This window comes from Bactrocera dorsalis, chromosome 3 (genome assembly GCF_023373825.1).
Source record: "Bactrocera dorsalis isolate Fly_Bdor chromosome 3, ASM2337382v1, whole genome shotgun sequence".
NCBI classification, from domain to species: domain Eukaryota; kingdom Metazoa; phylum Arthropoda; class Insecta; order Diptera; family Tephritidae; genus Bactrocera; species Bactrocera dorsalis.
In genome coordinates this window covers 87,461,075-87,484,362 of record NC_064305.1, presented here as the reverse complement: position 1 = coordinate 87,484,362, position 23,288 = coordinate 87,461,075, and the positions used below count along the sequence as shown (strand labels likewise).

Genomic DNA, 23,288 nt, shown 5'->3' with positions numbered 1-23,288 from the left:
GAATAGTTGCTGGCTTATTTCTGTAGACTTTAGACTTGACGTAGCCCCACAAAAAATAGTCTAAAGGCGTTAAATCGCATGATCTTGGTGGCCAACTTACGGGTCCATTTCTTGAGATGAATTGTTGTCCGAAGTTTTCCCTCAAAATGGCCATAGAATCGCGAGCTGTGTGGCATGTAGCGCCATCTTGTTGAAACCACATGTCAACCAAGTTCAGTTCTTCCATTTTTGGCAACAAAAAGTTTGTTAGCATCGAACGATAGCGATCGCCATTCACCGTAACGTTGCGTCCAACAGCATCTTTGAAAAAATACGGTCCAATGATTCCACCAGCGTACAAACCACACCAAACAGTGCATTTTTCGGGATGCATGGGCAGTTCTTGAACGGCTTCTGGTTGCTCTTCACCCCAAATGCGGCAATTTTGCTTATTTACGTAGCCATTCAACCAGAAATGAGCCTCATCGCTGAACAAAACACGCGCGCGAAACACATTTCGAACCGAACACTGATTTTGGTAATAAAATTCAATGATTTGCAAGCGTTGCTCGTTAGTAAGTCTATTCATGATGAAATGTCAAAGCATACTGAGCATCTTTCTCTTTGACACCATGTCTGAAATCCCACGTGATCTGTCAAATACTAATGCATGAAAATCCTAACCTCAAAAAAATCACCCGTTACATATGTATATGTATGTGCGTAAGCTTTTGCGGTTGAATGCGCGCGCGCCTTAGTGACAAACGCGTTGCCGCTGCTAATTAATTTGCAAAAATTTTTCAGATTTTTCAATGTCATTAACTCTCGTTTCCATTAATTTCGTTTTGTTTACTGCCTACATACATACCATACATAAGTACATACATACATTTGATTGCCCATCTCATCGCTCAATCGTGTTGTAAGGAAGTGTTCAGAAATATTTCAAAAATTAAACAAATGAAATGTTTATTACTAAATTTGTTGGCGAATTCAAACTGTCAAAAGCTTATTTGACTTTACTAAGTCGGAGGTGTTTAATCAACTAGCTGCACTGATTTATGTATTTTATGTGGTTATGCTTTAAATGACAAGCGAAATGTGTGTCTTCCGCGATTTTTTGGTCTCTTTCGTTAATTATCGACTTTTACGATGGCACATATACAAGTACATACATATGTATGTATGTACATATCTATATATGGTTGGTATATCTGTATATGTTGGTTGTATCAACTTTTTAGTCAACTAAGTTGTTGTGTGTAATCAACAATAAACTTGTTTGTGACAACAAAAAGTCTTGTGATTTTTTATGTTTAAATAGATTAATTAGGTTATGTTGCGCATAAACTGGATCTTATGAGACTCCGGGGAATATTCATGAAATAAATTTATTCATATATTAAGCTCATCATAATTGATGTACATAAAGTGTGGCTGTAAAATCATTTATATTATTTTATTTCGATTGGAGCGGTAAATCCCATGCGATATAACTAAGGAGGAAAAGATCTATGTCTAACGCTTTGCCAAAAATTAATCCCAATCTCACAGCCAAAATCTGTTTTCATAATGCTCAAACTTGTTAAAAGTTCTTCTTTATTGGTCTACGGCAGTTAAAGGAGCATATCGTCGCCTAAAATGCGAAACATCGTATCATCAAAAGAAAACCAAAAATCTCTGTCAGTTAAATAACCAATATATGTATAACCATGTTTTTAATCAAAACTCAAATTTTATGTCAATATAAATGTATGATAACCAATATATAACCATTTTATAACCAAAACATAAATTATCTATGAGTGTATGATAACCAATATATAAAAAGTTTATAACCAAAACTAAAATTTTGTTTCAATTTTAAACGGTTGCTTATTATATCGTTTTGCTTCGCTTGTAAACTTAGAAAGATTGAGGTTACGTTATTGCAATTTAGGTGGCGATATGTACATACATATGTGCATATATACGAAAAAGATTTCCACTAAATTTCAAGAGTCGTTCGAAGTTTTTTAAGATGCGCTTAGGGCTTTTCATTTATCAGCACGCGCCACAAGTGCGAGACTTTCTCATCCCTATTCCCAATAAGTTAATAAGATAGTGTTACTTTTCGATTCCTTAACATTCTTCAACTCATCAGTGAACCAAATCAGAGTGACTTTAAAACTGAAATCATTAACGGGGTTTTCAATAGGGACGCTACAAAAGTAGATCGAAAGGGACAAACAGCGATGCCATATTTTTCCCCGATCTTTTGACATTTTTCCTCAGTAAGGTTTGAATTTCATTATGGAAAGATATACGATCCAACAACGAGTCGAAATTATAAAATTTACTACCGAAATTCGGAGTAAGTGGCCTCAACTTTGAGTCGTGTCGAGAATATTGCTGCCGCTGGCGCATCAATTGAGGAAGGCCCAAATTAGTCTCTCACACCTCGTTCCCAAGCGTTGGGCACATCTGTGACGTTGTGGTGGCGAATTTTGCGAAAAGATCTTGGCCTACATCCTTACAAGAACGAACGTCAAGCAAGAACTAAAGCCGCTTGACCACCATAATCGTCGTATATTCGTGAATTGGGCTGAGCAACAACTTGAAAATCATCCGCTGAGTGGCTTCTTCAATAAACAAAAGATGAGTTATTCGTCTGGCAGCAATCCACACGTACATCACTATTGCATCCCGTATATTTGGTGCGGTTTATTGGGCGCCATCGTCATTGGGCCGTACTTCTTCCTTCCTTCCTTCCTTAAGCGGCCCACTCACGACAAATTTGTTTGACAAATCTGTTTGAGTTTGAGGTGGTTTTTGTCGTGAGTGGGCATGTTGTCAAACGGATTGAAGGTTTGCGACAAATTTCAAAAACTAACAACCGATTTGTGGATTCGTTTGTCGTGAGTGGCGTGGTTTGCAAACATTTGGTCAGTTGCTTGAAATTTTTGCAGAGTAAACATCAGCGGATAAAAAAATGGCAAGCGTGAGCAAACATTTTTTGGAAGAGTTTATTGAATTACTTAAAAATGAACCGGCCTTATGGCAATACAAAAGTGAAAATTATAAGAATAAATGCCAAAAAGATAAGTCGTGGAAAAATTCAGCTCCATTGAATTTAATAGTTTTACATGTGAGTGGTTATATCTCTCACATAACCACTCTTTCATCCATTCTTTCTTCATTATTTTTTTTTTTTTGCATTTGGCTTTTTTCGCTTCATGCACTGGTGTATTACTAGTAGCGCAATTACATCATCCGCGTTATAATCAGACATGTTAACTCCGCGAAGCACACAATGGAAATAAAGTTTGTCAAATCGGTTTGTCGTGAGTGCTCAACCGTCTTCAAACAGATTTGTCAAACAAATTTGTCGTGAGTGGGCCGCTTTACTGTGAATGGGAATCGCTACTGCTCAATGACAACAGAATATTTTTGGCCCGAATTGGATGATATGGACTTGGACAATATGTGATTCCAACAGTATGCCAACAAGCCAGCGACGATTGATGAACTTCGTACGAATATCGACGGCAAAAATACAGCAGTATCGGCCGTCGAAAATTACGTTCAGCGTCTGGACTTCTGCATGCGTGCCCGTGTTGGCCATGCAAAAGATATCGAGTTCCATACAATAAGGCATCGAATATACTTTCACAGAACTGAAGAATCTCATTGATATTCCAAACTGTTTTTGTTTTATAGCTCTCTTATTGAAAACCCCGTTATTAGTCTAATAATTTCCATTGCATTTTTGATATGAATTTTTCTTAATATACTGCATTTTTTACACAATTTTCTAAGCATAATTTTCTTATCTTCACAGCACGTCTGGTAGGTTCGCATCACAACGAGTCCTCCTGCTCATCGAGTCCCGACTCACCTCGTCACAACTTGCATGGAGCTCAGGCCAAGGAGCTGCCCCTGCCGTTGGACACATCGAATGTCAATGGACAGGGCAGAGCACAATACTTATCAGCCACCTGCGTCGTATTCACAAACTATTCCGGCGACACGGCCAGCGTGGTGGATGAGCACTTCTCGCGGGCGCTCAACTTCAACAACAAAGACAGCAAAGGTGAGTCAATAAAATAGTCGAATGCCAAGCAATTAAACACATATTTCTGCAACGATGCATATTTGTGCATGGAAATGTGACGGCACACATACACATACATATGTACATATAAGCACATACATGCATACTGCAGGCATATGCATATTTGGCAGTGTTGTTTGAAGATGGTGTTGGCGATACTGAAGCGAGAAATACTTGCAACTGCACATTTTCCAAAGAAATCGTGTTGCATGAAGTACATATATACAATATATGGATGTGTGTGATTGCGTGCTGGTTGTGGTTTCTCTTGCGCCAATTTTTCCATGAAAATCGCACTTGAAAACTGCCGCTTTTTGGCGTCGCTCGTCGCTCGTGAAAGTACGAGGCTCGCACCAATTTCGCCACTTTGATTTACATGACTAATGATGCCTTTTATAATGCGCCACGGCTGATTGTCATCGTGATTGTGTGGTTGTGTGTGTGTGTGGCGTTTGTGATGATCAAAAAGCGGCTGCTGTCATGTAACTGTCAGTGCAGTGGCACAACGTACGCGCCTTCCTCGGTTAGCCGCCAAGTTTGTAGGGCGGGTAGTATGGGAGCTGTGTGTACGCACACAAAAATGTGTTAAAGTGATTATAACGTTAAAGAAACTCCACTTTTCTTGTATTTGGCGCTTGTCAACCCGCGCACCCCCTCTCGTCACTTGTTTACATACTTATTAACATACAAAGCTGCCATGTCATAATGAGTGTGTACAAGAAATTAACACGAGTTTTGCTTAAATTGTTGCTGTTGCCTCAGTTTGATATCTCAATATTGCACGTCTGCTTTGTTTTGTTTTTGTTTAATTTGATTCTTTGGCAAAACAACACTTTCTGTCGCACACAATAACTTCATAAATTAGTCAAGGCGTGGCGTTGCAGTCGCTTAACCGCTCAACCGCTGGCACCGCTGGCACCGACGCTGCTTTCGCTGTCATTGCCAGACACTTGCTGCTTGTTCTTTTCGATTTCGCGAAATTAATTACCGCATTTAATGAAGATAAACGCGTTGTCTTAAGCACATGACTTGTCTTTTTTCCTGTCTTTCAACGTCTCATTTCACCCCTTGGCGTTTTTTCAGCCATTTAGTTACTCTTACTTTCACGTGTCTCGCTGCGCGTCTTCTTCAATTTTTGTGTTGCATACTTTTTGCTTGTTCATCAGAGTGTTCGAACTCATTATCACAAATGTTTTTTACCAAAAAAGCGAGAAATATTCAAGTGCAGTGCATGAAGAAAACATTTTTGATTTGTTGTTTTGCTTTGTGGTTGTTATTGACAGCACCACAGGGTGTCAATACAATTGATTTATTTGACACAAATGAGTTTTGCTAACACAAATAATAACTGAAATTAATTTTGCAGTGTGGGAGGTGTTGTCTAACAAATTATTTAATTTTTTTTTTTATATTTTTGACCTTGCGTTGTTAAGTGCAGTTAACATGAGAATATTTTATGTCTCCAAAAAGTTTAAGTGTTAACGCTTGGTGGAAATAATGGTTCAATATTTAAGTAAAAATTTAGTATTAAACTGATAAATGTTGTTGTTGTTTTCTTGTGAATTTAACACTCCAGTAGTCGCGCGTACTACAATAGTAGACCACTTGTGTATATACTTTTACGTTTTACGAATAACTATTCGCAAGAAGTCCGATTTTAAGTTCCTAATATGTTTAAAATGAATATTTTTTGGTTGATTTGGTTTTATAATAAACTGTTACTTATTATTATTAAAACAAATTTTTTTATTTACAAATATTTCGTTTCAAACCCTTATGTCTAAAATGTTCTACACATGTAGTACGCGCGACTACTAACGGCACAAAAAGGGGCGCGAGCACTGGAGTGTTAAAGTGGACAAAGTGAATTTCAAATAATCGATTCACTCATTCAAAATTTGTATTTCCCCTTATATCGAATGAGCATAAGTATATAGTATTTCAGAATATTCTCCGATTCAAAAAATATTTCAAAAATAAATTATTTTTTAAAATCTATTTTAACTTATTGTAAACGTAAACTTTAAATACATTTTTCTAGAAAAGTTGTTTTCGGTGTCGGTTAGGAAAATTTTTGTAAAACATCTAGATCTTCGAGTTGAAATATTGATATAAAATATATAAATTTGTTATTTATGGTCAAAGAACTACGATTTTCGATAATCATTGTGGGTTTTGAACCATTCTAAAGTGTAAATTTTGGAACAATAAACGACTATCTTGTGAACTCAAAAATCAGAATTTTGAGTAGTCCTTAGATTATTAACCGTAAAATACAAAAATATATTTTTTTTATGTTTTTGAGATGATTTTAAACAGAAAAATCTTCCCTAAATTTCCTAATTTTTTTTTTAATTCTTAAAATGAAAGGTCTTTATAGACCTCTTCGCTGAAAACTACACAACAAATTCGGCGGGACGACTACTGACTGCCAGAGAATTTACAAAAGAGCCTTCGGGCATAGATCGGTGGATAATAGCGGTTCGACAAACACAGACTATATGATCCCACTTTTCAACTGGGAAAGAAGGTTCACAGTAAATATAGAAAAAGATGGTTGGCTCGAAAATGAACGATAGGCATAAGGCAACCTTTAAAGTTGCCGGACCACTGCTGTATATTTCATGCTTAGGTTTTTGTTATTGCGAAAGCCGCGGAGCTGGGCTCTAATGCCCCTTCAGACATTTTCAGCGTCAACATCTACGTAGACACCCAACATCAAGGCAGTAACGTCGTATCGCATATCGGCCAGAAGTGTCTTGGGAAGCAAGGCAGCAGTGGAAAGTGTTGCCAGAAGCAAGCAACTCACTTCTACTGCGTGCCAGGGCACAAAGACACCGAGGGAAATGAAATAGTGGACGAGATTGCCAAGAATAATGTGCAGCTAACACCCGAAAACGTGATCAATATTGGAAAACCCATGCATTGTCCATACGACTACCTGGACAGAAGCGGAAGTACAGAAAATTCTCTTCTCGACAGAAGAGACTGTAGGAACATGATCGAAATGCCATCTGGTTGCACACGCCCCCCAGAATCGGGCTGAAGGATCGAGAAAATGTATAGAGCAAGTCACTAGGGAAACAATAGGAGATACTATATTGTGTGCTTATGCTGCATTGGAAAGACTATGCTGCAAGCATCTGCGGTCCCCACGGCATGATACACTGGAGGAAGTATCGACAGTGAGGCCGCAGAGTCTGTTAAATTTCGCGTCAAGCGGAAAAAAGTTAAAAACTGAAATCCATTGATGTTATCGCAAAGGATCCAAACCGGGCCAATGCGAGGCTTATAGGCCTAGCAGATAACCTAACCTATATAAGCGAAATGTTTATTTATAGTATATATGTGCCATTGTAAAATTGTATAATATTTTATTAGTTTTATTTTATTTTTATATTTTACCCTTTCATGGAAAAACATAACAACAATCTTCATGTATATTTCCTCATTTTTTCTTCTTTTTTTATATATATTTTTGTGTACAACTCTTGTCGCCCACCACTTTATCCACTTATTTACTCGCATACGCTTACCATAATTAAAGTGAAAGTAATTAATTATGCCAAAAATCGAATGCAGGACATACATATGTATGTATGTATTTTTGTAATTGCAAGAATCTCGAAAATTTCAGTTCTTTAAAGTATTTGAACTTCAACACCAAACTGGAATGTGGCACACTTACAAGAATTCCCCGAAGAGTACAAGCATTTGTAGGTACCTATTGGTATGTGTGTATGTACATATGTACGAAGGCAGTACTGTACATATGTACATACCTTGGTTGCAAAAAATGCCTTTTTGTATATAATTAATACATACTTAAATATACATATGTACCGTACGTACGCGCATACATGCATACAAATGATGCTTTAACATTGGAGTTAAAGCGTGGATATAAAGGAAGGAAGGCATTGTGCTGTTAAAATTGTATTTATAAATAATGCCCTTAAAAGAAATAGAATCATTAAAAACGCATTTAATCGATACGCGCACGAGAGGGTAATACGAAAAGTATACATATCTTTTGCTGGGTTCATTAAATTTAACAGGGTGGTTGTTTGAGAGGTCTAAAAAATATTTAAAATCAAGTCACTGATTTTCCACATTAGACGCGTTTTCCAAAGGCGTTGAAAAGTTCTCAACTGCCGTAGCGATTAGAGCCTTCTCCGTGGATCAAACCTAACCAAACAAATTCTCTCGAGAAGATATTGTCCGACCAATTACCTACTGTCGAAAAAAATAAAAAATGGTGGTGGTGAATTTGAAATTTAGCCAAAAATTTGGTCGTCTTTGAGCTGCTAAAATTCGATTTTTAACAAATTAATGAACCAGTCGCTACAATTCATAAAAAACTTTCGGGTGTAAGGCGACTGCGGAAGCGTTGCGATGCCGACCTTGATTAGGTAGCTGTTCCCAAGAAAGGCGGTGTGAGCCGGGGCCTTGTCGTGGTGCAACTTCCAATCGGCTGCGATGTCTTTCCGGACCCGATTGACCCATCGTTTGAGTCTCTTGGGGACTTTCAAGTAAAATTTGGCGTTGACGGCTTGTCCAGGAAGAACAAATTTATGGTGGATGATGCCTATGATGTCAAAAAAGACAATGAGCATCGTTTTCACTTTGGATTTGCTCATTCTTCCCTTTTTTGGGCGAAGAGACGCCGGCATGTGCCACTCGGATAGTCGGGTCAACGTAACCGGTACGGATCCGTATTTTTATTCGGCTAAGGACAGTATACTCGACGTAACTCTGCTGCTACAGAAACAACAACAAAACGATAAAACCGATTTCGACTTTTTCTTCGGTAGTCAGTCGTATAGTCAAAGTGGGTTCAGAAAACTCATAGAAACCATTTCTTTTCAAAATTTCTCTAAAAATTGCTTAAGCCTTATATATTATACCACATATTTTAGATATGATCCCTACCAACAATTACTTCGTCCTCTATAGGCCCGACAATTAGCTGATATTTGCGCACAGGCACGCCAAACACTAGTTGAAACCAGTTACTCCTCAACTACAGGGTGCCCCACATATACCAACAGTTGAGTTGAGTTAGTATGAGTGTTTACTCCTCGTCATTTGTAATTTTTGCTTTTGAAATTTTTCCATTATACTTTTTTGTGCGGTATTTGCATTGGAATGCACCGTTGCAGCGGGCGCATGCAATGGGTGGTGGTCGCGCAACTGTTTCGCCTTTTCGGCCGCTGCAATGCCAACGCCGCACTGCATTAATTCATTAGTTGCGCGCATAAAACGCTTAAATCGAACCGAAAGCGGCGCGCAGTGATTCCCAAAAATATCCGCGTGCGCCGTACTTCAATATATTAATACACATATATGTACATACATACACACATATGCAGTAAGGTGCCGTGTATGTGCAGCGGCACGAAGTTGAGTTGCTGACGCACTGGCTCGCTGACTCGCTGACTCGCTCAGCCATGGCATATTCATGATTCGAAAGCAATTTAATTAGATGCCAACCAAAATTCGATGAAATTCCTTTGTGCGCGCCACAATGCAACGCAAACAACAAAACTAAGTTGTACAACAATAAGAATAACTAGCGCGAGCAGCGACGGCTAAAACGTGTGCCAACAGCGGCGGAAAAAAACCGTTTGCCTCTTCATCGAATTTCGCCGCAGCCCGTTGACAACGCTAACACCAAGTGCAAGCACATACACACATACACATGTGTCTTTTTTGCTGCTTGTTGCATTACAATTCTACAGTTGCTCCGCATCACATGCAGATGTCAAGCTATTTTTAATTATTGCTACCGATTTTGTCCGTCCTCAACGTTGACTATTTTTTCTTGGCGTTTATTCAATTTTAAATCTAAAAGTCGAACAACCGCATCATCGTACACTCTACGGTCCTTGCCAGCTCGCTTTTGCGGTTGCCGGCCGCGCATACCTTCAATGAAAGGTGCGCGAAGTGCAGCCGAAGGCATTCAACCAATGCCTTAGTGGGACTGCTCGCTTACTTTCTTCTAGTGTGCAAGGAATGCATGCGCTCATATCGACTTGTTAACATATTTACACACACACACACATATCTCCGCTTTATATGCCCTTTACACTCGTTTCTGGTTTGGTGTGCGTGTGTGTGGTCTTTTGGAGATAAACTCATCAAGCGCACTTATCAGATTCGCAATAAATAACATGTAACGCCCCTCAATATGCACCAATATACACACACACATACACTTTTATGTACATATTTATAAAAGTAGGGAAATGTTTGTTCTTTGTGTGCAGCGGTGCACGTGACAGGCCTGTCAGCGAACACACGTAGGCGCAGCAGGACATCTTAATCCATTGTAGTACAAATACACTCATACTTGTATCTATATGTACGCTAGCAAATGCGTTAATTGAAAGTAAAAGAAAGTAAATTGCTTGGCGACAAGCCTTGGTAGCCGCCTCATATCTCTTATAGGTAGCAATTGATCTGCCATTAAGGACACTACACGGCTATTAGTAATGCGGTAGACTTGATCTTATTAATTAATAAAAATTACAGTAGAAAAGTAGAAAGAACAATTCAAGAGTAGAAATTTATATGAGCTTAGTGGCAGGGAAGAATATTGAGTATGTAAAAACGGCGATCAGAGAGGAGGAGAGGAAAGTTTAATATATTTTTTTGAAAATATGCCTGATTTGAGAACCTAACCATGATAAGTGAGAATTCGAAGAGGCAAAATATGAAATTATTTTTTTACTAAGCAGGAATATATCCCTTGATAAGTGCTACCGGAGCTCTGAACTTCGCATGAGCTTTGCTGGCGTTGTTCAACAACTTGCTCCTGTGTGACTGCAAGATACTTCTGGCTTAAAGCAAAACAGAGGAGATACACGGAACTACTTGCTCTCAGCAAGGCTCATCTTGTCATAATCGTAAAAGATTTTAATGGACATTCATCTATGTCAATTTTGTGAAGATAATTTGTGAAAAAAAAAGATTTCCATATAAGACCTTGATTGCCACAAAAAATGTACTGCTAGGTGGAAAATTCAGAGGTACGTTTTTCAATAGCCTTTCCTTAACAGATCACGCGTTACTTGTGCGTCGCGCTTCGCTCAACTTATGGTCAACATAACCGGCCCACTGACCATACTATTCGCAAAACCATCACCTGTCTTGAGAGCCACCCGTCGGCCAGCACGCAATGAAGAAAATATTGCAGTTATTGCTGAGAGAGTCGATTTGATGCCATTCGCAGCAACTCGGATTGACATATGGAACGGCTTGGCGCATTTTATGTCCAGATTTTAAATTGAAAGCGAACAAATACAGCTTGTGCAAGAACTGAAACTGCTCGACCTTATCAAGCGACATCGTTTTGCTTTATGGACTCTTGGAAAGGTTCAAGAAGTTCCTTCTTTTCGAGCCAAATTTTGTTCAGCTATGAGGCCCATTTCTGGCTCAGTGGGTATGTAAACATACAAAATTGTCGCATTTGGGACGAGAAAAAACATGAAGACTTTCAAGAGCTGTAATTTTATCAAAAAACAATAACAATTTGGTGTGGTTTGTGGAACGATGAAATCATCGGTCTATATTTCTTCAAAAATGATGCCGGTGAGGACGTAACCATTAATGGTGACAGTTATGGCGTCATGATTTTTTGATGCCTGAAATTGAAGCTCGTGATCTTGGAGCCATTTGTTTCAACTATCTTGTCATATTAAAGGACACATCGCTTCCAGCAATGGTTTCATTGAAAGAACACTTCGGTGAGCAGATACCATCTGAGACGTAGCCGAAGCCAACATCTGAAAGGGATAATCTTCAAAAAATAAATTGCCATAAATATTCTTTCGAATGATAAAAAACATTCCCATTAAATTAAAGGTTTCTGTGTTTTTTTCTTTAAAAGGTAGCAAGCTTTGAAATGGATCACCTTCTATATATGTATGTATATTTCGACATATTTCGGTTAGTTCAACATATATATCGAGAAATTTTACTTTTTCCAATTCGATATCGGTTCAGTGATAATAATGCCAGGCATATGAACTGTAACTGAATACTCTCGTTCCAAATATACTCGAATACCTGTTTATCAAATACTTTTATACGGCTGGGCGTTTTATATAGTATATATTTCACTACTAATACTGTGTATATTGAGCATACTCGTACATATATCAAACTCGATTTCTCCCACTTAAAACAGCCGTTTGCCATTAACAGTTATGCGTATAGCGTTATAATGCCCTAGTGCCATAGTAGTGCGCCGGATATAAAAATAAAAGGACTCACTTACCAATTACTGCAATAAATTAAACTCATTAATATGAAATAGTTTAGCTAAATAAAGGCACGTCTCTCTGTATGTGCCCCTGCTTGTTTATATGATTATACATATATGTGTATGTGTGTGCAAGAGTGTTCATTGAACGTGACCACATGGAATAATAAATGCATAAACGCTTGCACTATTAAGTCCCGTGAAGTTTAACTACCAAAAATAGAGCGAATAACAGCAAACACTACTCAACACTTGCCGAGTGCTGCGATGGAATGCAACAGCCGGAATTTCGTATTGTCGCACGCTCAGCGCTCAGCGCGCAACGCGGTGCTGCACAATCATACTGCATTAACCAATAAATAGGCGGTTAGATTTGGTAGTGGCGGCAGACGATGTTGCACAAGCTGTGGCAGCTAATGTGGCTGCAGCTTTTGCTGTCGTTATTGCTCTTGTTTTTGCTCTTGTTGTTGCTGTTGTTATTGCTGTTGCTGCTATGGCTCTATGATGGCAATGGCGCAGCCGTTGGCGACGCGGATGAGTCTGACTCTACCAGCGACTGACAACATTCCGAACTCAATTTAGTGCGGGAATCGCATTTGTTTGCACTCTTTGTGCGCGCTACATGTGTTTTGATACTCCTCGAGTATCGAGCGCTGTGCAGCTTGAATGTTACAAAATTGTGACAACAACAAGAGCGTAAGCGCTCGGTGCCACACCAGTAGCAGTCGCCGGCGGCGCGTGTTATTACGCCTTCTGCTCTTATGCCAAATGCTCAGATGCCGCGTGCCACAGTGGCTCCAGCACACAGCCAAAATCAGGCGCAAATAGACAACAACAACAACAAAGCACATACACAGTATAAATACACACGTACATACATAGGTTGATGTTTACATGCAACGCGTTGCATTGGGGGCAAACACACCCAATTCCTTGTTTGCAGCAATGCCCCAGTCTGCTCCAGTTAGCCGAAGACAACTGCTGGTAACCAGTCCCGCCAGTCAGCTGCGAAGACTGTCGTCAGCCCATCGATGCGCATACGAAATGACGCTAAGGAATTCCCATTAATACCAACACAATTGAGGCACGTTAACGTGCATGCGTAAACACAAACACATACACACACATGCAAGCCAAAAGCACCAAAACACCGCGAAAGTAAAAAAAAAAGTTAAATAAAGACGAAAATGAACAGGAGCAACAACAAGACAAACCGAACACGAATCCATAACGGCAAACAACAACCGCATACGTGCGCCAAGATGTCTCCATCACGCCGTGTTAGGCCGCTGCGGCAGCGCTTGCACCGAAAGCCGGTAGCGACGGCTAGCGCAAGCATCATTTAAATTCACTTTCAATTCCTCAATGCCAACCAATTGAAACTACGAATGCCACAAAATATTTACAATTGCTGGCGGTAATCAGTGGAGGCGGCAGCTGTGGCTGTAGCAAGAGGGTGCTTGTTTTAAGAATGAGATTGAGTGAAGAAGTGTTTGCAAGAGTGGGAGACTTAGCTATAAAAATCTTTTTGAGATTTAAACATTAACATTCCTGTGAATGATATTAATTTAGCAAATATTTTATAGTCGCAAAATATTTCTAAAAATATTTTTCTTTTTAATTCTGTACAACTGACCTTAGAAGATAAAAAGAAAAACAAAATACATTATGATTTATTTTTTTATGTCATTAATAATAACTCTACTGTGATAATAACCTAAATGGTTATAATACCGGGTTTTGCCTCTCAGAGCTTTAATTCAACAAAAGGGTTGCTAAGTTTTTAATTCAAAATTTTTGGACTAAAAATTTTTGGACTAAAAATTTTTGGACTAAAAATTTGTTTTTAAAATTACGAGTATAATTCCAATCTGAATTTAATCCAAAATGTTGAGATTTAGAGTTAAATTTGTTTAGTTCTTTCTTCTGATTTTGAATTTTTTTTGTTTAAAATTTTTTAGATTAAAATTTTGAAATATTTTTTATTTAATTTTTTTTTCTTGGAAAATTTTAATTTTTTTAATAATAAAAATTGAATCCCAAACATCTTGGAATGAAACTTGAAAAAATATTTTTAAGTTAAAAACTTCTCAGCCAAGATCTCCCAGTTTTTGCCGAGTCATCGAAGATGTGTGTGGTCTAGCATTGTCCTGATGGAAACAAAGAATGTAGAATCAATCGTTCGTCCAGGCTGCAGCAGTTCATAGTGAATGTTACTTTTCCAATCCCACCAAACACTCAGCATAACCTTTCGAGACGTCAATCCTGGCCTTGCGAACATTTGTTGAGCTTCACCACGCTGGGACCATGATCTTTTTCCCACATTATTGTCGTATTTGATCCACTTTTCGTCTCCTGTTACCATTCGCTTCAGAAATGGTTCAATTTCACTTCGTTTCAGCAAAGAATCGCAAATGTTAATTCGGTCCATTAAATTTTTCACAGACAATTCATGTGGTACCCAAGCATTGAGCTTGTTTTTGTGGTTCAAAACCGTTTGATGATGTAACGGTCCTGCTCAATCTTTTCCATAATTTCATCGACCTTTTCAACGACAACGTGATTGGTAGCACTGGAGATATACGACTGCAAAGACATCTATTGACAAAATACGAAAAGACTTTTTCGACTAACCAATATTTCTGACATCATATAGCCAAACCTGATCGCAGTATACAACGAGCGGTAGAGACCACAAAACCCACCTATTGAAAAAATATTGGATTTATTTTACTGTGAAACTATTTTTGTATTAACATCCTTTCCGAGTTTTATTGGATCTTTAATCAACATCTTGGTCGTCTTCAAGAAATTGACAGATGTGCATCTTTCAGTCAATAGGTGTCGGAATTATGTATATGTGGAATATTTTCTAGACAGCAATACTGTAACCGATGGTTATTTGCATCAAGCTATACGATTTGGTCTAGGATCTGCAATTACCAACCTGAAGATCTACAAATTGGCAAATTATAATTATTATTGAACAAAAGTATAATTTAAGATGTGGAATGGTGGATGTTTATCATATCAACTTTTAGTCAGACACGGTTTATTTATGGACTTCATGCAATGCTGCAAAGTTATGTTCCTTAGATATTTTAATATTGATGCAATAATAAAATAAATAATTAATTGTTCCATATTTTTTTCTTTACAGAAACGAGTAGCCCCATGTCAGCAAGAAACTTCCCACCTTCGTTTTGGAATAGCAATTATGTACATCCCGTACCCGCACCAGCACATCCGCAGGTATGATAAGCGTAGATAGAAGCATGAATATTTACAAATTTGTTAAGCAAGCGATGTCTAGGCATATAAAGTTATCACAACAAGTTAGCAATTGTCCATAAATTCTAGAAGAACTCGACCAAGAGATTGCCAACATACAATATGTATGTATCTATATTGCAACTTTCTGATTATTTTTTCTCTGTTTTTCAGGTTGGCGATTTGTACGCATCGGACGGTGGCTACGCAACCGATCCCTGGGTGCCACATGCGGCCGCCGCACATTACGGCTCCTATGCGCACGCTGCACATGCCCACGCCGCTCACGCGCATGCCTACCACCACAATATGGCGCAATACGGTAGCCTGCTACGGCTGCCACAGCAATATAGCCACGGTACCAGGTAAATGCAGTACACAAATTTTGTTCAATACTTTTTTTATTAAATATGCGAATGTGGGTTTGTTCTTAGGGGGGCTCAACAAATTTTTAATTAAATGAAATGAAATTAAAAAATATATCATTATTAAAGAGAATTTTTATGAAGGAAATAATTGAATGTATTTAAAAAATGAAATGGCTCTGGAAGACATTGGAGATTAGGCTAGTTGAAAAGTGTTTTAATCTCAGAACAGATTTGGGTTTATTAAGCTTGCCACGAAGTCTGTAACACCCCAAAGGAAACGTCGAAGAACGCGTGACGAGCTGAGTTGATTTAGCCTTGTCCGTCTGTCTGTGCGACAAAGATAGTTTGAGGTATTGATCTCGATCGAAAATTTACACACGTTCTTTTTTCTTCAAGAAGCTGCTCATGGCGGAACCGCTGTTAGCGCATATTTATAGGATATTGCTGTCATATAAACTAGATCAAACTTAAGTTCCTATATGGAAGAAAAATTTATTTGTGAAGAGTACTATAGCTTCGGTACAACTTTTTGTCTTTGTAGAGACAAAAGCGGCCTATAAGGATTTACTGAGATTTAAATATGAATGAAGTCTGACTTCTTGCTACCCAATAGTGTGAGATTATGAAATATTACCGTAGCATATGTTCCGCACATTTGCAATTCAGGACTCTTAAAAAAAAAAATCAAAAAGAAACACCTTAATTAATACTTATAGTTATATGTTGTTATCTCACATTCTCTTGCACTTTTTATTTATTATATTAATAATAAATTTACAAGTTTTTATTTATATACTATGTATAACTTGTTATTTGCGAGAAATGTTAATGTAAATATTTATTTGTTAGAAACTTTTCTCATTGCAGACTGCATCATGACCAACAGACCGCGCATGCGCTCGAAAGTGCGGCAGCCTATTCCAGTTACCCCACAATGGCAGGTGAGTAGACACGCACAAAAAGCGTACTTAATACATAGATATACATATGTATACTCATATGTAATCAGATTTGTATGTAGCTTCATAGATTTGGTTTTTACAAAGTTTAATATTCACCATGAAGTAAATAATGTTGATATGTACATATGTATTGTAGTAAATACACATGCTCGGAAAAATATGCCCGGTCTCGTCCAAATTTTTTTCGTAGCTTTTTATGTTTTTTGAACCATGTTAAGATTGAACACCGCACTTATTCTTAATACAGAGCACCTTTTAAATGGCAACTAATATCAAATTTTTTGTATGAATAAATGCCTCTATTCCTTCATTCGGGAACCGGTCGGAGCAATGTCTAGAATTGTACAAGAAAGAGAAGTCAGAAATCTTAGTTATTCCTAGCAGAGCAAAATCATATCAGATTTTAATCAAAATCCTTCTGCCATTCGTTTTAAAATATGGAAAGAGAAAAGTATTAAAATATATATTTGTGTTAGAAGGGTTAGAAGATAGGCATGAACCGACAAATGCGACAATATTTTGTGCTTAAATAAGTTCATGAGCAAACCACTTTCAGAAGTACATTTGGATTACCTTTACCTTAGGTCGTCCATTTTTGGAAATGAACATCAATACTCTTTCATTTCTTTCGAGCATGTGGGAATAGATGAAAGCCAATTTAAGCCTCAAAGTGTCCTTTCATATGCCTGGGAATATATGTATTTATAGACATATAATATATGAACAATTACATATGTATGTATAGGACGGTAACTATGGCAACCCCAGCTGTTGAAAAGCACAATTCAGCACAGGGGACCCTTTTGAGCGCGCTGAAATTTCTCTTTCAAAAAAAGGATGTGCGTGTAACCGCACATAAGTATATGTGTCTACGGACATATTACATAAATTTACATATGTGTATCTTATTCGACCGTAAACACATAAAAGTTTACTTACAAACATGGTACGTCCCTTTGTGCTTCACTTTTGTGCACACGATTACATACGAGTATATGTAATGGTATGTACATACATATGTATGCGGTTACATTGGTAAAACATTTTGGTGGTTACTTGTCCCCAAGTCTGACAAATTTACATACATACATATGCTACTTTATACCACGAGCATATGTACCTATGTCATGTACATACATAACATATGCTCACCGCATACGAGGTCGAAAGGACAAAAACCATAAAACAATAAAAATGGCCGCCAGTCTGGAATGTCTCCGTCGTAAAATTAAAAAGAATTGCCACCCACACATTTCAAGCTGCTTTCACCCCTATAAGTAAATACATACATATATTACTCGTATGTATAAAGTGTGGTGTGAACCCAGTTAAGTTAAAAACGATAACTTGTTCAAAATTATTTCGTATATTTTGAGGTATCGATTATATTTTCGATTTTTTGCCTGAGTAAAGGTTTTTGTCTGTCAAAATACGGTTGATATTTTATAAGAGGATCCTTATCCTATATGCGAGTTTCTTCGAACAAATATGGTGCTAGAGATAGATTAAGTTAGAAGATATAAACTATATTATTGCCCTACCCTAATGTTAACTTCGAGCTCACTAATCGTGTATTCAAGAAGGGTTAAGGAACACCTAAACTGTTGTTGTTGTAACGTTTATCTAGTACCCGTTAGGATGGTAAGGTTCAGATGTCGTCGAGGTCATCCAACGAAAGGCCCAGGAAACGTGCTTTCTCGAAGGGGTCGGACTATAGGGAAAGGGGAGTCAGATGTATAGGGTGAGCTGGGCATGCAAAGAGGTAGTTAATGTCATGCGGAGACTCTTTGCACGCTGGAAATATACATATATTTGACATGTCCGGGTCTGTCTGGATAAGTAAGAGTTTAACCTTCTCTATATCCAGAACGAAGCTGCGCAAGGGTCACTCTCGCTTCTCACGGCAATTCGAGCTCTTCGTCTGCAATAAAACTCGTTATCAATGACATCGAGTCAATTTGTAACGGGTGATTTTTTTGAGGTTAGGATTTTCATGCATTAGTATTTGACAGATCACGTGGGATTTCAGACATGGTGTCAAAGAGAAAGATGCTCAGTATGCTTTGACATTTCATCATGAATAGACTTACTAACGAGCAACGCTTGCAAATCATTGAATTTTATTACCAAAATCAGTGTTCGGTTCGAAATGTGTTTCGCGCGCGTGTTTTGTTCAGCGATGAGGCTCATTTCTGGTTGAATGGCTACGTAAATAAGCAAAATTGCCGCATTTGGGGTGAAGAGCAACCAGAAGCCGTTCAAGAACTGCCCATGCATCCCGAAAAATGCACTGTTTGGTGTGGTTTGTACGCTGGTGGAATCATTGGACCGTATTTTTTCAAAGATGCTGTTGGACGCAACGTTACGGTGAATGGCGATCGCTATCGTTCGATGCTAACAAACTTTTTGTTGCCAAAAATGGAAGAACTGAACTTGGTTGACATGTGGTTTCAACAAGATGGCGCTACATGCCACACAGCTCGCGATTCTATGGCCATTTTGAGGGAAAACTTCGGACAACAATTCATCTCAAGAAATGGACCCGTAAGTTGGCCACCAAGATCATGCGATTTAACGCCTTTAGACTATTTTTTGTGGGGCTACGTCAAGTCTAAAGTCTACAGAAATAAGCCAGCAACTATTCCAGCTTTGGAAGACAACATTTCCGAAGAAATTCGGGCTATTCCGGCCGAAATGCTCGAAAAAGTTGCCCAAAATTGGACTTTCCGAATGGACCACCTAAGACGCAGCCGCGGTCAACATTTAAATGAAATTATCTTCAAAAAGTAAATGTCATGAACCAATCTAACGTTTCAAATAAAGAACCGATGAGATTTTGCAAATTTTATGCGTTTTTTTTTTTAAAAAAGTTATCAAGCTCTTAAAAAATCACCCTTTATTAAGATAAGTATGGTTACCACAGAGAAATCGCAAGTAACTGCAAAATTGATGAGCAGGCAAGAAAAGGCACTCCAACCTCGCTAACATTTGAATGTGTCGGTGCTTTGCTCTCTTCGTGCTTATAAAGGGTGATTTTTTAAGAGCTTGATAACTTTTTTTAAAAAAAAAACGCATAAAATTTGCAAAATCTCATCGGTTCTTTATTTGAAACGTTAGATTGGTTCATGACATTTACTTTTTGAAGATAATTTCATTTAAATGTTGACCGCGGCTGCGTCTTAGGTGGTCCATTCGGAAAGTCCAATTTTGGGCAACTTTTTCGAGCATTTCGGCCGGAATAGCCCGAATTTCTTCGGAAATGTTGTCTTCCAAAGCTGGAATAGTTGCTGGCTTATTTCTGTAGACTTTAGACTTGACGTAGCCCCACAAAAAATAGTCTAAAGGCGTTAAATCGCATGATCTTGGTGGCCAACTTACGGGTCCATTTCTTGAGATGAATTGTTGTCCGAAGTTTTCCCTCAAAATGGCCATAGAATCGCGAGCTGTGTGGCATGTAGCGCCATCTTGTTGAAACCACATGTCAACCAAGTTCAGTTCTTCCATTTTTGGCAACAAAAAGTTTGTTAGCATCGAACGATAGCGATCGCCATTCACCGTAACGTTGCGTCCAACAGCATCTTTGAAAAAATACGGTCCAATGATTCCACCAGCGTACAAACCACACCAAACAGTGCATTTTTCGGGATGCATGGGCAGTTCTTGAACGGCTTCTGGTTGCTCTTCACCCCAAATGCGGCAATTTTGCTTATTTACGTAGCCATTCAACCAGAAATGAGCCTCATCGCTGAACAAAATTTGTCGATAAAAAAGCGGATTTTCTGCCAACTTTTCTAGGGCCCATTCACTGAAAATTCGACGTTGTGGCAGATCGTTCGGCTTCAGTTCTTGCACGAGCTGTATTTTATACGGTTTTACACCAAGATCTTTGCGTAAAATCTTCCATGTGGTCGAATAACACAAACCCAATTGCTGCGAACGGCGACGAATCGACATTTCACGGTCTTCAGCCACACTCTCAGAAACAGACGCAATATTCTCTTCTGTACGCACTGTACGCATTCGTGTGGTTGGTTTAATGTCCAATAAAGTAAACTGAGTGCGAAACTTGGTCACAATCGCATTAATTGTTTGCTCACTTGGTCGATTATGTAGACCATAAATCGGACGTAAAGCGCGAAACACATTTCGAACCGAACACTGATTTTGGTAATAAAATTCAATGATTTGCAAGCGTTGCTCGTTAGTAAGTCTATTCATGATGAAATGTCAAAGCATACTGAGCATCTTTCTCTTTGACACCATGTCTGAAATCCCACGTGATCTGTCAAATACTAATGCATGAAAATCCTAACCTCAAAAAAATCACCCGTTACTACCTTATAGCAGGGCCTTGCAGAGACATGACCAGCACTGAGCTGCCATTGGACGCTGTCGAAATACAATTTTGCCCCATATTTGAGCACACGAGGTCCAGTGCGATCTTTGTCCTGAGTAAGGAAGCCTCTTCTTAGTTGTGAAGGTACCAACAAGTCATTGCTCTATCAACATCCGCGCTGTAAGCTTGGAATTCTTACCGGATGCAGAAGCTGTTTGAAAGAAAATGAGGTATAAACAGCTCAACGATTCTTTCTTGACGGTCCTTTTATGAGATAAAGGCTTAAACATTCGGAATCCCGCATATTCAGATATGTGATCTATATTCCCACTGAGCTGGTGGGAATAGAATTTAAATCCCTGAAAATATTTATACTGGTCTCAAGGCGCTTTGTAGACTTGTAAAATTTAATAGAGCAGTTCTTTTCTATGACTTCACAAAGGCGTTTTGCTCCAATGCCTGAATCGAAGCGTGATTGTCCGCATAGGCTTTGGACTTTACATATCCCCACAGGAAAAAGTTTAACTGTGTGACAGCACTTGATCTTGGCGGCCAATCGACCGTTCCAAAACGTGAAATTATCTGCTCATCGAAGTATTCCCTCTATGAATCCGTTTATTGCTGCGAAGTGTGGCAAGTGGCGCAGTCTTGTTGCAACCAAATGCCGTCGAGATCACGAGCTTCTACTTCAAACATCTAACAGTCGGTTATCATGGTAGCCATTGACGGTTACCTTCTCACCGGCATTATATTTGAAGAAATATGGACCAATGATTCCACAGGCTCACAAACCAAACCAAACCGTTGGTTTTTCTGGATGAATTGACAGCTCTTGAATCTCTTCAAGTCGCTCTTTGTTGCCAATTCGGCAATATGACTTGTTTACATACCCATTGAGCCAGAAATGGGTCTCATCGCTGAACAAAATTTGGCACGAAAACGTCGGATCTTCTTGAAACTTTTAAAGAGCCCATAGAGCGTAGCGATGTCGTTTGGAAAGGTCGAGCGGCTTCTGTTCTGAAAAAAGTACCTCCACTTGGATCACTCTTTGGTAGCGATCTCTATTGTAGGGATCACGCCTTGAACCTAACCTAACTTATTTTCTAAGGCTTAGTGAATCGAAGACGTCAATATTTATAAATAAGTATATTTTAATTGACTTCCTAAATCATAAACATACCTTAATTTTCATTTCAGGTCTTGATGCCCAAGTACAGGAGTCATCGAAGGATCTTTATTGGTTTTAAACTGACGTGTAACGTTAAACCAGAATTCTCACACACACACGCATACACTCTCACATACGAAACCAAAATATATTCGCAAACGTTGATTGTTATAATTTTTAAATTAAACTCAATAATTAAGTATTGGTGGTTCAGCGTTAATTCAATTCTCGAAATTCAATGTTCATATAAAACGTAACGTAATGAAAAGCAACAACACTAATACAACAACCAATGTGCAAATCTGTATGTATGTGTATGTAATATGTAATTGCCTGTGTGAACCGAACAGGCTTATGTGTTAATAGCATTTTAAGATATTCAAGCCTCAAAATAAACGATTTCACAGCAGCATTAATCGGTTTAATTTATTTATGTAATAATTAGCATAAAAACCACGTAGTTTAAGTTGAATGCTGCAACGATTTCAATAACAACTATTTATTACAATTTTTGTAGCGCAACTTTTAATATTTTATTGAAATTGAAACAAAAAAGACAAAAGCTTATTTTGTAGGTGTAGCTAGAAACCGATTTTGATTTTTGTTTTATAATGATTTACAAACTACACACGATTGCATCTATGTATGTATACATACATATGTTTGTATGTATACAAGTACGTGTGTGTAATGTCATTTTGACGCTGCTGTGTTTGAAAGGTTTTTAGTTAGTCGATTACTATTCGTAGATTTGTATTGATTACTGCGGCATTAAGGTACTTATAAATACAAAATACAAAATACTGTGTACATAGAAATATATAAACATACATATGTATTTATATG

The 23,288-nt window shown here is 38.2% G+C and overlaps 1 protein-coding gene across 2 annotated transcripts in view; it reads left to right on the top strand.

Annotated features, from left to right (window-relative positions):
* LOC105229692 (protein vestigial) overlaps positions 1–22,616 on the top strand; it is a 39,706-nt gene extending 17,090 nt beyond the window's left edge. Inside the window, exons 4-8 of one of the 2 annotated variants that reach the window (XM_011210121.4) lie at positions 3,800–4,051; positions 15,499–15,590; positions 15,783–15,973; positions 16,844–16,917; positions 22,472–22,616. In XM_011210121.4, the coding sequence (XP_011208423.2) occupies positions 3,800–4,051; positions 15,499–15,590; positions 15,783–15,973; positions 16,844–16,917; positions 22,472–22,521 (659 nt within the window). In that variant the 3' untranslated portion in view covers positions 22,522–22,616. Of the gene's footprint in view, positions 1–3,799; positions 4,052–15,498; positions 15,591–15,782; positions 15,974–16,825; positions 16,918–22,471 lie in introns of both variants that reach the window. The other variant, XM_019991588.3, reaches the window with a different exon arrangement.
* The last annotated feature ends 672 nt before the right edge of the window (positions 22,617–23,288 follow it).